The sequence below is a fragment of the Hippocampus comes genome, unplaced genomic scaffold (assembly GCF_001891065.2).
Source record: "Hippocampus comes isolate QL1 unplaced genomic scaffold, H_comes_QL1_v1.1 scaffold117, whole genome shotgun sequence".
Classification (NCBI taxonomy): Eukaryota; Metazoa; Chordata; class Actinopteri; order Syngnathiformes; family Syngnathidae; genus Hippocampus; species Hippocampus comes.
In genome coordinates, this window is record NW_017805225.1 from 516,959 (window position 1) to 531,355 (window position 14,397).

Sequence of the window (14,397 nt, forward strand, 5' to 3'; positions counted from 1 at the left end):
ATCCGGGGAGTCATTCCTCGACATCTGCCATCGTCACGATGACCCCGCCCCCTGATGTCGTTGCTGCCAGAGTTTGGAACCAACAAATGGCTTAAGCGACGGTTTCAAGCACCAGAGCTCGAGCTAATTTTACTGGTGGGACGAGCACCAGCGCAAGCGCAGTGGCAGAGGGCCGTATGGGAGTGAGACACAGATCTCAGTTTGGTATCCAGTAGCTGCTGCGCCGAGTCCCTCTTTCTAATCCTGCAGCGTATTGCTGTATGTTCCCCCCCAAAAAAGCAATGTCTGTAATTAAAAAGTCCTTGATGGGACACATCATTACTATCATCCCCAAAAGTGAATTAATCAAGGACACATGAAAAATTTAACAGCTAGTAAGAGTAATGGGAAAGCTTTGGCTCTTGCACTAGCTGCTGCTTTCCTCCTCTGACGATTCATTGAAGTTGATTTTCAACTTTATGATCCACCTGGGGAAATGCAGGCTTTGCAGCCAGCAGAAGCATTGGGGAAATGTTTACTCGAGTGTAGAATGCTTTTGTGCATCCTGTACGGTTCTTCATGACACATTCTCAATGGTCATAATTATAATTTCGACATCAAACGTCCCTTTCGGTTCTTTGGAAAGGTTGCAAATGATATTTTACGTACAATGATGAATACATACTTGGCACACGCACATTAGACTAGTCTGGAAGAACTCCCCAAAACGGAACCTTAGTTACTGCCAACCGACTTATAAAAGTCTCGGAAAGATTTCTGTCGGGATGCAGGCTCGCCACCGTTTTTGTTTTAGCTTGTAGCCTTTGTTTCATTCTCATTCTTGGTTTGTATGGTACGCGTTCTGGGTTTTCTTGTCTTTTCATCACAAGCAGCTTCGTTGACATTTGTCCTTTGGTTTGTCTCGTTTTTCCTGGTGAATGGAACCAGCGTCATTTGTTGTACTTTGTCGGTCTTATCTTAAAAAAAAAAAAAAAAGATCTCATCCTTGTCTACATTTGTGGCATCACACCCCTATCCGGATTATTCCGGAACATAACAGCCAGCGTAGATTGTATAATTAAAGGCTAGTTATCAGACAATCGAGGTGGAAATGATTTCTGATGGCACCCCGCTTGGGAATTATCGGATAATCTTGTAGTCCGAGAAAATAGCGGATAGCAGCCTACGTTTAATAACGGTGTCGCGGGATAGCGTGCAACTCTCCAGAGAATAGAACAAAAAAGAAGATTAATGACGATTGGGAAGGAGATGAGACCTTTTTTTTTTACATCCTTATGAATGTCATGCAAAGTGAACGAGAACACTTCTTCTCATTCGGTAATAGACTTTTTTAAAGTATGTACCTACTGCTGGTATTCGAATGATTTGGGGCAGAAAGCACAACGGCAGGTGAAGCGTCGTCAAGTAAGACGGCTGCAGAGAGGCTGAAAGGAGCTCGAAAAGGAAACTTTAAAAAGCAGGTCAGGAGCCTTTTCGGGTCACGGAGCATGAGAGGATAGAATAACACAGCAGATGAAAAGCAAATGGCTGTCTTGAGGTAAAAGAGGGCGCCGAGCTGTTTTGTTTCAGACCAGCTTTCAAACTTTTTTCCAACGGCGATTTCAAGCCGATCCTGTTACATATGCTGTTGTCACTTTTTTCCTATAAAAATAAATAAAGACATTTGGGAACACGTGGGACATAAACTGGGTTATAGAACGCCTCGAAGGCCAGGAGCAGAATAAATCTTTACACAGTCAGTTTTAGAATAATAATAATTAGAAAAAGAAGGGAAAAAAAAAACCTTCTGAGAAGACTTATATAAAAGCAACATGGCAGGAGATAAGCCCAGACTTAATGTGGATTTTGACAATGATCAAAAGTTTCTTTCAACTCATGACTCTCAAGCTAAAAAAAACAAAAAATAATAAAATAAAATCACCTAACATCTGTCTAACTCAACTGTCTCCCCCCCCCCCGCATAGAAAAAAGAAAAACAATGTGCTTTAATGTCTCGTTATGACATGTTTCTTGAAATGATTCCGTTTTGATGTTCTTCCCTTTTCTGTTTTTGCCTTTCGCCCTTCAGGACAAGGACTTCTCTCTCATAGCGCTCTGCAGCTCAACAACCAGGATGCCTATGCAGCTGCCGGTTACCATAGTAACCAAGCATTGGCTCTCGGCGAAGTAGTCACGGGTCGCGGCGGACATGTTGGCGGGGCCGTTCACAGCTACAACCAGGTACGCAAACTCGCTGCGATCCTTTCCATCCCTCCGCCCGCTTAAATCTGCGCACGTTGTCCACTCCAGGTGACATCCGGCCGAGCGGCCGCCCAATTAATGGCGACGGACTCGCCCTCCCAGTCCCACAGAGATTCATTTGCCCAACAGGCCATGGGAAGCGCCTTCCATATGCCCAGCGAGGGCGGACCCACCCCTGCTGGACCATCCGTGTATTACTCCTGCGCCACCTTGCCGGCACAGGTACAGAAATCTCCCCGTTCATGCTTGACTTCCTCCGTGTGCTTTCTACAGCCCCCGCAGCATGACACAACCCGTCAAACCGACGGCAAGCCATGCACTCCGCTCCTCAGGTTCATAAAAAGGACAGATTCTGTGTCTCTGTAGAATGGCACTTGTGCTGTCCTCCGTGCATTTCAGCGGTCCGGCATGTAGACCAGGGGTCACTAATGCGCCGGCGTGCACCGGGTAGCCCCCAAGGACCACATGAGCACACGGGCACTGGTCCGAAAATAGCTCACCGGTGACAGGTCATTGTAATTGGACCCGATCTTGTAGAAGTGGTCAGTTGAAAAGATAAACACTTGTAGAGATACAAAGAAAGTATATTACCCATCTCGTTTCCTATTTGTTGGTCATACTGTGAGGAACTGTTCACGTGATCATAGTCTTTACACGGGCGAATATCATACATTATTCATCAGAATAATATGCAGTGTGGTGAAAGATCATTTGAGCAAATACGGGATTTCATTCATGGGTATAAAAGTGTTTGCCCTTTGCATTTCATTACTCGGCGGCCCATGATGCAAACTCACAAATACATGACGAGCATCCTTTTCAAACCGCCCCCATTGTTGTCATGAAATATTTTAAAGTCACACATGCATGCATGAAGGAGCATCCGACGGGGGCTCGTTCCTTCTGCGGAATCACGTCAGTTCATTTGTTTGGGGAGCTTATCATCAAGCTGCAGTAGCACATCAGAATGTCGGTCCCCGGCACGGTTCATCTCTGTACGGACGACGCGGACTCGATGAATAGTTCCGCTTCGTGACATTGCTTTGACTGACGCACAACCTTTCGATTGCAGCGCGTGAGCTCCCCTCTGCAGGCGGTGGGCTCTCCGACCAAGCTGCAGCGTCTCGGGACGGCGTCCTCCGACATGCCTAGCTATGCCACACTACAGCGGGTGGCGTCGCCCAAACAGTCCCCAAGTCGTCTTGCCAAGTCCTACAGGTTGGCTCACCTCCATTCTCCCGAGCTGATTTGAATAAACTCTGTTGTTTCGTGTACACACCGCAGCATTCTGCCTGCCCCGTTGCACAAAACATGACACAACACCACCACAATCGATGTGGTTGCGCATTCTAATGAGCCAATATTAACAATGTTGATCATTGGACAATTGCGGCAGGCGGTGGTGGAGAAGCGTATGGCAGAAAAACTGCAACTAAATGAGGTCACCAAACACCTGTGATGTGTGAGGCAGTGCTCACCCACTGCAAAACGCAAGCTTTAGTCAAGCTAAAGGCAGTGTTTTAACATGACTGCAGCGAAATGCTGAATTTTTAATTCGGCTCCCGTATGAGAGCTCATTCAATCAAAACCTTGTCACATTCGCTTAGCATCTCAAAATGTAGTGCCCGGCTCGAAATGTTCAAGGAACTTTCCTTGCAGCACCTCATCACCCATCAACATGGTGCCACCTGGTGCCGGCGGGCCCTCCTCCCCGCTTTCCATGGCGGCCCCATCAGGAGGAAACCACACGTCATCGCCCATCCACCAACTGAGCTCGGTCGTGGGCAGCTACGCCACCTTGTCGCCCACCAAGCGCATGCTACATCACATCGGAGGAGAAACCTACAAGATTTCCCATGAGCTGTTCGCCAACGCGACCCTGAAAAGGCCCGGGAGCCTGGCAGGTATGGCCCCTTTGCTACCGCGCTTATGCTAATGCTCGTTCCTGGGCCGGTGCCCAGCTGAGCACCAGTTCTTTCTTTCTCCACCAGCAAAATTGGCCCGAGCTCTGGTGCTTTAGCATCGGTATGCTAAAGCTGGCCCGCCGTTATTTGTTGGCCCCAGAACTTGGCCGGCAGCAACTACGTCAGGGGGCGGGGCGGGGTTATCACGACGATGGCCGATGTGGAGGAATGACTGTTGCTACCTCTGTCCCAGTTTTATGTGCACACTCTTTGAACGTGTTACCTTTAACAAAAAGAACATTCGTCATTTGCCGACTATTGAGCAGACCCGAATATGAGATATGCCCACAAAAAAAAACATCTACATGGAGTACCGGTATATAGATTGGACACAATAAACAAAGATGAAAAGGGGAATTCAAAGAGGTGCACTAAAATACGAGCTGCATCTCCATATCCTCCCTTTGATTGTAACCTTCATGGTGTGGCTGTGTGCCACAGGCTCCCGAGGTTCTTACAGCAGCCAGCACAGTCACCTGGGCTCGGAGTTGCGACCGCTGCAGTCTCCAGAGCATCACATCGATCCCATCTACGAAGACAGAGTCTACACCAAACCCAACCTCAGAGGACAAGGTGAGCTAAAATGTGGGATTGCTGGATGTGGAGTCCACACAGAAACCAAACGGGTGGATTGAGTCCACAACATGCAGCCACTAAATACAGCATAAAGAATTGTGAACCCGAAAAAAGAGAGAGAGAGAGAGAGAGAGAGAGAGAGAGAGAGAGAGAGAGAGAGAGAGAGAGAGTTCTATTGTTATTGCACAGCCTACACGGATCGGGCTAGTGTTCAACATGAAGCGACGTTCGTCACGTGACATGCAGAAAACTTGCCAGGGGGGATGCAGAAAAGGAAACTGTCTCGGACCGCCGGTGCGAGGCATCAAACTCTCTGGTAACGCACATGAAAAAGATTGAAATAGCTCCGCTCTATATCCAGCCACACCATTCGGTGAAGCATCCAAATTTAGAAACTACTGTTAAGACATCACATGATCGTGTCACCAAAGTGGGGAATTGAAGTCGATCAGAGACGGAGGCGCCACGCGCCCACTCAGGACGTTCGCAAAGGTGTAGGAGTTTGTTTCTTCGGGATGTTTTACTGAAGAAATCTTTGTGTTTCATCTGATTGTGGTGGCCAAATCTAATTGGGGTCTTGGTGGCAAATTTTCCCCGTCTGGTGGAGAATTCGTTTTAAGGCTGACAATGAATCCAAATTAATCCTCCGGGCATTGGCTTGGGTGTTTTGCGATAAAGATAAATCACCCTTCTCCTAAAATGTTTGCCATGTTGGCGAGCTCGGTTGGCGAGCGCTGGTCTACAAACTACGGCAATGGGGCCATTTGTGGCCCATCATCCATTTTTCGATGGGCCACAATATGACCAAAAAAAACAACAAAAAAGAACTAATTCTAAAAATGATATTTGACATGGGCCGCAAGATGAGTTAAAAAAAATGGGGAACAAACAATAACGCAACATTGGTTTAATGCATCTGTCTCATTTGTCTCGACTGTCTGCTTTATGTTTTCTAATATTCTTTTGTGATTGTTTTGTGGTTTGTGTTTTCTTTAATCTAAATGAATTCTTTTGGTGAGTTAGCTTTCGCTCTGAAGTCATCCCATCTGTTCAGATGCTTCCACTGTCATATTTACATATGGTGTTTTTACAACTGCTCTTTTATGATTTCTTTTTTTTTTTGTTTGTTTGTTTGTTTTGCTTCTTCCCTTTCCACTTATTTTCTTCCGTGTTGTTTTCTACCATTTGTATTTTGGCACTTTGGTACACCGTCCTTTTCCTCCACTCTGCTCCTCTTCAATGACATTAGCGGTGAACCAACTGTACCAAGAGGTCCTCAACTATCTGCTCTGTCCCTACACTTTAGCCCCACCTTCCCCCGGTGTCGATCCAATCCCCTTGCAGCGAACCGGAAGTCAGAGTGCCGCTTCCACTTACCAAAGAGGCGGCTTTGCGACGGGAGGCGGGCCTGACTACAGCAACCCGTACCGCACGTTGCAGTTCTGCCCGTCCACCGAGTCGCCTTACAGCAAGTCGGGCCCGGCTCTCCCTCCCGAAGCGGCCCTGGGCCGCTCTCCGTCTGTGGACAGCATCCAGAAGGACCCGAGGTGAGCTCGCTTCCCTTGGAATGAGCTCTGGCTTTTTGATCAGGCACTTCGTTCTATTCCCTTCCCACTCTCACTCACTGAACTCACTGAGGTCCAGATTCACAGAATCCAATGTATCAAGACCCCAGAAAACATTGGGCCACTTTCGCCTCTTGCACTTCGCCCTCCCCAACTGAATTTTAGTTCGTTTTTATTCCCGCATGATCAAAATAGCCAAATTGCGCTCCATGCTCCGTTGAACTTCATCAAGTGATTACGTGACCTGTAGGTGTGACATGACCCTGATGATAAATTGGAGACATATTGTTGAAGCTCCTCAAAAGATAATTGTCAGACGTTGTTGGGAAAGCGTAATTCAAATTGAATCTGGGCTTTAGTTTGATGCACACATCACACCGCATCTTTCACTGTCCTAATTTGCTTGACATGACAGATCACCTGCACACGGCAGAGGTCCAATTTCTTTGGGGTTTTTTTTCTTATCATGAGCATTTTCTTTGATAATGAGGAATGTCCAGATCTCACACAACTGTGTACACGAGGGAGATGGTTGATGACGAAACAGCAGGTCTGGTTTTAGACATTGAGAGTGTGAAAAAAAAAGAAAAAAGAAAAGAATTCATTCGCAAACAAGTCCAAGATACAGCTGTAGTTTGGGAGTTTCCTCTCAATTTCCTAACGATTGAACAAACAAGCCGTCGAATGGTGACAAAAGCCAATTCGAGTTGTTCCTGCGTGCGAAATGTCAGCCTCGACCCACCATCTTTTTTTTTCTTCTTTTTTTTTTTTTTTTGCACCATTATGTTCTTTCTAATGGGGCGTTATCCCTCGAAGGGGTTGCTCATGTTGTCGCCATTGCCCTTTCCTCCTGCCATCATTGTTTCTCTGGGCTCCCACATTGTGTCTTGTTTGCTTCGGCGTGTCACTCGCGACAACCACTTGTATGCACTGATATGACACATCTAGTTGAGAACTGCGCTGCGCGCTTCATTTTCACAACATGTAGGCTGACAGTCGTCATCAGTCAGGTGCCCAAGATGTGGCAAAGGGATGAATGAATAGTCACAGCTGACTGAAGTAGCGCGGGGAGATAATACAATCTGCAAACTGAACAACATTAAACTGACAGTGGGCCCATTAATGGTCTCGGGCGGTGGTCCCCAAACTACGGCCTGCATTTTGTCCCGCCCCCTGAAAAATACCAGAGATGCATTCTCATTTTTTTTTTCAGTCTTACCACGTGATCGAGACTTGTACATGCATAGAACGTGACATTTTATTTCATTTTGTTTCAGATAGGTCTGTGCCCTATCTGAAACCCCTCCCTCAAAAAAACATACAAAATAAAAATCCTGGACACGCCTCAGTCAAATAAAGCAGATTTTTCGAATCAAAATTTTTCAATTGTCTTTTAATCTTGTAAAGTGCCTTTGAGTGTTTTTTAAATTGCTACACGAATAAAACGTATTATCATTAATAATGGCGAAAAGATTAGGTCAGAGAAAAATGGATTCCATTGATTTTTTTTTTTTTCCTGTCAAGATCCCCGAAAAGATGAATATTTGGTGATGTGTGGCTTTTTGGAAAACCAAAAAAATCTTTCAACACCTTTGCGATCATCGCACTTTTTGTGACGAACTGACCCCGGCCCGTCAGAGAAGGGAAAAGCGATTTGGCCCTCACAGGAAAGAATTTTGGGGGAAAATGTATAAAAGTTTGTTCATGGCTCCTCAAATGAAATGCATTTTGGGGTAGCACCATTCAAGCGTTAACGTGGGAAAAAAAAAAGAAAAAGCCAACAACAACAACAAGCGTAACATGTCATCCTCCACCACCTGCTCTGTGTGCATGCGCTCCACCTCCTCCGCCACCGCCTGATAACCAAATGCTGAGAGAAAGTCAAGTCGAGTCGCTTTACTAATCATCACCGCACTGACAATTCCACTTTTCTTGCCAGACAGCCAACATATACCTCTCTCTTGTTTCTCTCTACCTCGATAGGTACGACCCCGAATTCCTTGTGTGGAATCAAAATCAAGCCGAGCAAAGAATGACAAAGTAATCCTACTATTTATTTCTACATATTTATATCTACATTCTGTTCATCTATCTTACCTTTGTCTCATTCACTGAATCTGTCCATTTTCGCTTTATGACACAGACACAGGTGGTCAATGGGACATCTCCATTTGCATCATCACCCATGTACATTTTGCAGAGCAGAATGTCAAACAGGAATCGCCTTTAAATGAGCCCACTTTCCACTTGAAGACCGTAGATGATGATTCGTCCTCAGCACGAAATTGGGGCGCGACATGACACTGGGAGAACGCCTTCTGCCCACTAAAATTACTCGGGATTAAAACGGGATCTTTTCAAATAATTCAAAACAAATACCTCCATCGAATCTTAATCGTGGGATTAGATATGTAACGAACGAGGTTATTTTCACATTTGGAGACAGGGTAACGGTCCATTATTGTAGTACGGGATCCCGCCACACAGTGGCACCTCTCTGATTTACGATGTCAGTTTTCCTTACTTCCGAAGAACACTTTTTTTTCAGTTATTTTGTTGAGAATTATCAGCTGTTTGCGGAAACCCGAAAAGTCTTTTCTCCTTCGGCTGTCAGGCAGCACAAGTCCACGGCTGGCTTCCACCTTGGCTCAAAAGTTTGCGCCGAGGAATTTATTCTCAACAAAATCACAGTTCCTTTGATTCACCACACGATACTTGTGAGCTATACCCGACCGAGTCCGTGACAAAAACAAAAAGTGTTCTCCGGAAGTTCAAGGAAAAGGTACGGGGTCCTGAAGGCGACATGGAAGAAAAAAAACAACTTTGCGTTCCCTCGCAATGATCGCGAGGAAAGTTTTTCTTCCACGGAGAACCTCTGTAAAAAGGTGGCCAACTGATCTCGTAAATTAAAGCGGTGCCACCGTGTGGCGTGATCCCACACTCTAACAATGACTGTGACTGTACAACAGTGACTGAGCAGAAGCTCTGTTGAGATCAATATTTCTCATTCTCTCCTTCGGCTGTCCTGCTAGCCCCACTCCCTTCATGCGCGTGTCTTTCATCTCTTGATTTACCCCCATCTTTTCTCATTGTCTGTGTTTTCTTGTCATTTCTGAGTTTATTGTGTGATTGACGCTGACAACGTTTTCTTCAGCTGCCATTTTAGCATCCGGATTTAGTTTTGCTCTGAAACTCCAAAGCAAAACAAAACAGAACAAAAAAAACGAAGGCAGCCGTTTTCATTTTGTTGTACGCACTCCAATTTGGCCCGTATACGTTATCTGGTGTCTTCTTACAGAATGAATAGCCGTCACTGAGTTATGACAAATAATCGGATGGATAAATGGATGGATGATGGGTTGGTTTGCTGATTGAGCGATTGATTTGTCGATCCATCGATTGCGCTCTGGCAGCTCAAGGAGGCCCTTTGGTGCTGAGGCAGCGACTGACTCCAAACGCTATCCTGTCATTTATGTATGATTTGTTGCTAAAGCAGTGAAACGTTTGTGCTCGACTTGATTTGACGCAGCCAAATGTTTGATTGTTTTTCAGGCTCGTGTGCGTCTCGGTTCTCTTTATGGGTGTGTGTGTGTGTGTGTGTGTGTGTGTGTGTGTGTGTTTGTGCAGACGTGCTATTCAGTGCCAGCCTCAGTGTGTGGCGGTTTATGTCAGTTAATCAAGCGTGCTGTCACATCTTAGCTAGCACAAACTGGTTTTCCTCATCTTCTGTGTTGGACATCCGTATGTGAAAGTGGATGCTACTGTTTCAAATTGGAGGGTTTGGCCTGCTGTTTCTCATGAGTCCTCAAAGAAAAACAAGGCAATCGACATATAAATAGACGTTGCGCGCTCAAGTAATTCCATTTCACTGGATGAAAACTTCAAGTCACTTCTCCAAGTACTCATCATTCAAATGGTCAGTAAAAAAAAAAAACCCTTGAACCTCAATTGACCCAAGTTCGAAGTCGATCACTTCCAAATATTGTTTGTAGATAATCCGCTAAAACGGTGTTGTTTCATGTTTTTTGTTATGCCTTTCTATATTTTATTGTGCATGTTTGCTCCACCTATTCATTCAGGGAATGAGTCATCAACCCTTCCTACCCAAAGATGTCAGTCATGGGAACACACACACACGCACACGCACGCACACACACACACACACACACACACACACACACACACACACACACACACACACACACACACACACACACAAACGCATACACACAAACGCACGCAAGCACACACGCGCAAGCTAATACCGTAGCGCCGCCCCTGCCTGAAAGACAATCCTCTCCCACTAAACGTCTCGGCCTGCTTTGGGTGTCCTGCATTTTGACATCTTGAATTTTAGCGTCAACACACATACGTACCCCCCCCCCCACACACACACACACACACACATTTACAGCCCACCTGGTTGCTTGGAAACAACGAGTGAATTGACAGTCCGTCACTACTTTGTCCCAGTTCATTGAATTGCTAAATGAAACATTAAGCTCTCTTTGGTGATATACACACACGAGCGCGCGCGCACACACACCCACACCCACACACACACACAAACACACACACACACACACACATACACACACGCTGATGTATTATGTAGGCATATTGCCGAGGGAAAAACATTGCTTTCTCAAAAAAGAGTTCTTCAGCTTCTCTTTTCTCGATCTCCTTTCCTTCACCTTGACTGCATTCCGCTTATGAGTCCGACTTTTGTTAGGAGTCGAGAAATCCGCGGGCTTAACGGCAGGGAGATTGAGGCTCCGCGTTCAACAAAAACAAGCTTATTTTTATAGTCCCCACAAAAGCTGATAGAAAAGAAAACAAGTAAGCACCACAGATCACTTGGCAATTGGCTCAATGTCCCTTGAAGTGAAACAATCGGGGATGAGGTCATTCATCTTGCCATCAACATTTCAAGATTTTGGTGCAGTCACGCGAGCAGATTTATTCTGCTTCATTTCTGACAGTAAGGAAGGCCGTGTGTTGAAGCACATCTGCTTCACCCCAAGTGAAGTCTTTCATTCGTGGCTCTAACATTGAGAAATCAAATCTGACCTCAAGGGACTACCTCGGGGGGTTCAAACTGCGGCCCGCCGTCCATTTTCTGGCAGCCCGCGACACTCCCAAAAAGAAAAAAAGAAAAAGAACATTTCACATGGGCCACAGGGTTAGTTAAAAAAAGTGAAGGTGGGCAGAGTGAGAAGGGAGGGTGGACTGTCGAACTTTATTGTGGAAGACACAAATAAACCATTTATGATGAAAAGAATAACACAATGAATCTTCAAAACCCCGCAGTGAATAAAGATAAATGCTTTTTAGGGGCAAAAATAGTTTCTTCTTCTCTCTGACTGATTGATGAAGACATCACATGAATGATCCTCAACCAACTGTTTGAAAAATGGTCACCTCACAAGAATATTTTCTTTTTGGGGGTTGGGGGTGGTTCTGAATGTGGAGATGGCATTCGGCAACTGTTCATCATTCCCTTCGCTGCATTCAAAACTTTGCCTCGTGGCGTCCGCATTGCATTCTGCGCTCAGATTTTCAAACGCCAGCATGTCCACGGGGATTTGTCCGATGCCGCGTTCGAACTACGATGCGAGTCAGTCGCTTTACACTGAAGAGTGACAAATATATTTTGTCTGTCCGCACAACCAAAACGTTTTCGAACTCTCAGAAACATTTACAGATCAGTCAAGCTGCGGCGGAGTATTACCCACTCAGATACTGAAACTCCGACCTGGCGCATTGTCATCGAGACAAAATGATGGCAAAATCTCGTTCTTCCGCTGTGTCCACTGGTCCGTAACTTTCCGATGCCGAATCGCATGGACTGCAACAAAAAGGAACCATCCAGTTCCAGTGGATCCCAAGAAACTGGAGGCGTTTATCTCTTTCGATGATTGATAAATCTCCCGAAAGAAGGAAGCTTGTCAATATCTGAGCAGCCCGAGCTCCCCTCTCATGTCTCACTTTCGCTTTCTTCTCTCTTGTCACATCATTCTCACATTAATTATTTGTCTTTCTTTCATCACACACGCGCCTTCACATATTTATAGGCCTTAGCGGGGTGTGTGTGTGTGTGTGTGTGTGTGTGTGTGTGTGTGTGTGTGTGTGTATGTGTGCGTGTGTATATGCACTGTAATTGTGCCTGTGAGCAAATTCATTAAGCAAACCTTTGGCAGGCTAAAACTAAAGTAAATGTGGCTAATGGAGGTCGTCAAAGTCTCATTTGCACCCGACAGGACTTGCTCATGTGGAATTTGCTCGTCGGTTCGCAGAATCGACAAGCCCCATGTGACCGTGGCGCAGGCATGGTCGAGAAATGTGGCGAGACGGACAACCTGAAGGCATAAAGTTTGTCATGAAAAACTGTGAAGTCTGAGCAAAATGTCAAGAGACAACTTTTTTTTGGGGGGGGGGGGGCAGAAACAGTTTGCTGCTGTGGAACAACTTTGACTTTCAAGTTTGACACCCGCTCTCAAAAAAGAAGAATAATGGACAAACACGGAGTGCCATGTTGTCTGTGTGTCGCCCCGCAGGGAGTTTGGTTGGAGGGATCCAGAGCTGCCAGAAGTGATCCAAATGTTACAACATCAGTTCCCATCAGTTCAGTCGAACGCTGCCGCCTACCTCCAGCATCTCTGCTTCGGAGACAACAAGATCAAGTGTGAGGTATTGACTCGACGTTCCCCAAAACCGTTTTTTTTTATTTTACTTTTTAAAATTGTAGTATTTCTTTAACGAAAGCAGCAAAAAGCTTAATGTCTCGTGGTTAAAAAAAAAAAAAAAAAAAAAAACATCATTACAGTGAACCCTCGTTGATCGCAGGGGTTACATTCCGAAAAGAACCGGCAATAGGCGCAATCCGTGGAGTCGTCGAGTGCTCCTAAAGGTTTTCTTCCTCAGTTAGAAAGACTTGACCAGTGGGCCAAAGTTCAACAGCCTCGACCGTCCACACGTCCGTCGTCGTTGAACACCATTTGTTCCAATGACACAACGCACAACATACCTACATGCATCTCAGCAACATAAAACACACATCAACACACGCTCATCCCTCAGGATCCCTTGGAAAACATCTGTCGCCATCATGCGCCTCCATGCAACTTGATGTCACGGTCTGAACCCCGCCCATGAATCGAAGGGATTGATTTGGGGCGAGCGTGCTTCTCCAAACAGCATCCGCCAGCGCGCATTAAAAACCCAGCGAGAAAGCCGCGGCCGAGATTCTGTTGTGTGAGTGTCTCTCCCCATCCCCCAAATAGCCACGGGGAGGGGTTGCTGCAGGGCGCTTCTGCCGCTCATTCCGGCGGGGGCGATCTCAGTGCTCGTGGAACAGCATGAGTCGGGGGAAATCATACTTTTTGGAATGTGATGGTCTTTTCACGTCATTTAAAATGAAATGCCCATTTTATATTTTGGAATCCGAGAAACACTGCTCCTCACCTACGAACCATTTGCTTTGTTTTCACCAAGCAAATGTATTGTCACGGATGCCCGACCGAGAGGGCGACGGGCGCAGGAGGCTTTTTTTTTTCAGTTCACACAGTGGTTAGTGGTGTCGGAATATTTTGTATAGTCACGTGACAGATGCAATGCCAAGATTCAATCTTCTTTGGCCTTTCTTGACCTCAGATCCGGCGACAGGGTGGCATCCAGCTTCTGGTGGACTTGCTGGACCATCGTATGACCGACGTGCACCGCAGCGCCTGCGGAGCTCTTCGGAATCTGGTCTACGGGAAGGCTAATGACGACAACAAGATTGCACTCAAAAACTGTGGAGGAATCCCGGCTTTGGTCCGACTGCTACGGAAAACCACAGATGTTGAGATCCGAGAACTCCTCACAGGTGACATGCACACACACACACACACACACAAACAGACACATAGACGTGTGCAGGAATGTGTGTGTGTGTGTGTGTGTGTGTGTGTGTGTGTGTGTGTGTGTGTGTGTGTGTGTGTGTGTGTGTGTGTGTATTTATGTATGTATGTATGTATGTATTTAGTAGGGAATTCATTTTCAGTACCCAC

General features: G+C 46.0%; 1 protein-coding gene across 10 annotated transcripts in view; it reads left to right on the forward strand.

The window, feature by feature from the left end:
- ctnnd2b (catenin (cadherin-associated protein), delta 2b) overlaps window positions 1-14,397 on the forward strand; it is a 68,692-nt gene that overhangs the window by 41,452 nt on the left and 12,843 nt on the right. For 5 of the 10 annotated variants that reach the window (XM_019869321.1, XM_019869322.1, XM_019869323.1 and 2 more), the window contains 9 exons: window positions 2,069-2,220; window positions 2,290-2,463; window positions 3,314-3,459; window positions 3,901-4,145; window positions 4,647-4,778; window positions 6,031-6,328; window positions 8,330-8,386; window positions 12,904-13,036; window positions 14,000-14,213. In XM_019869321.1, coding sequence (XP_019724880.1) covers window positions 2,069-2,220; window positions 2,290-2,463; window positions 3,314-3,459; window positions 3,901-4,145; window positions 4,647-4,778; window positions 6,031-6,328; window positions 8,330-8,386; window positions 12,904-13,036; window positions 14,000-14,213 — 1,551 coding nt within the window. The remainder of the gene's footprint in view (window positions 1-2,068; window positions 2,221-2,289; window positions 2,464-3,313; window positions 3,460-3,900; window positions 4,146-4,646; window positions 4,779-6,030; window positions 6,329-8,329; window positions 8,387-12,903; window positions 13,037-13,999; window positions 14,214-14,397) is intronic. The other 5 variants (XM_019869324.1, XM_019869326.1, XM_019869325.1 and 2 more) reach the window with 3 other exon arrangements.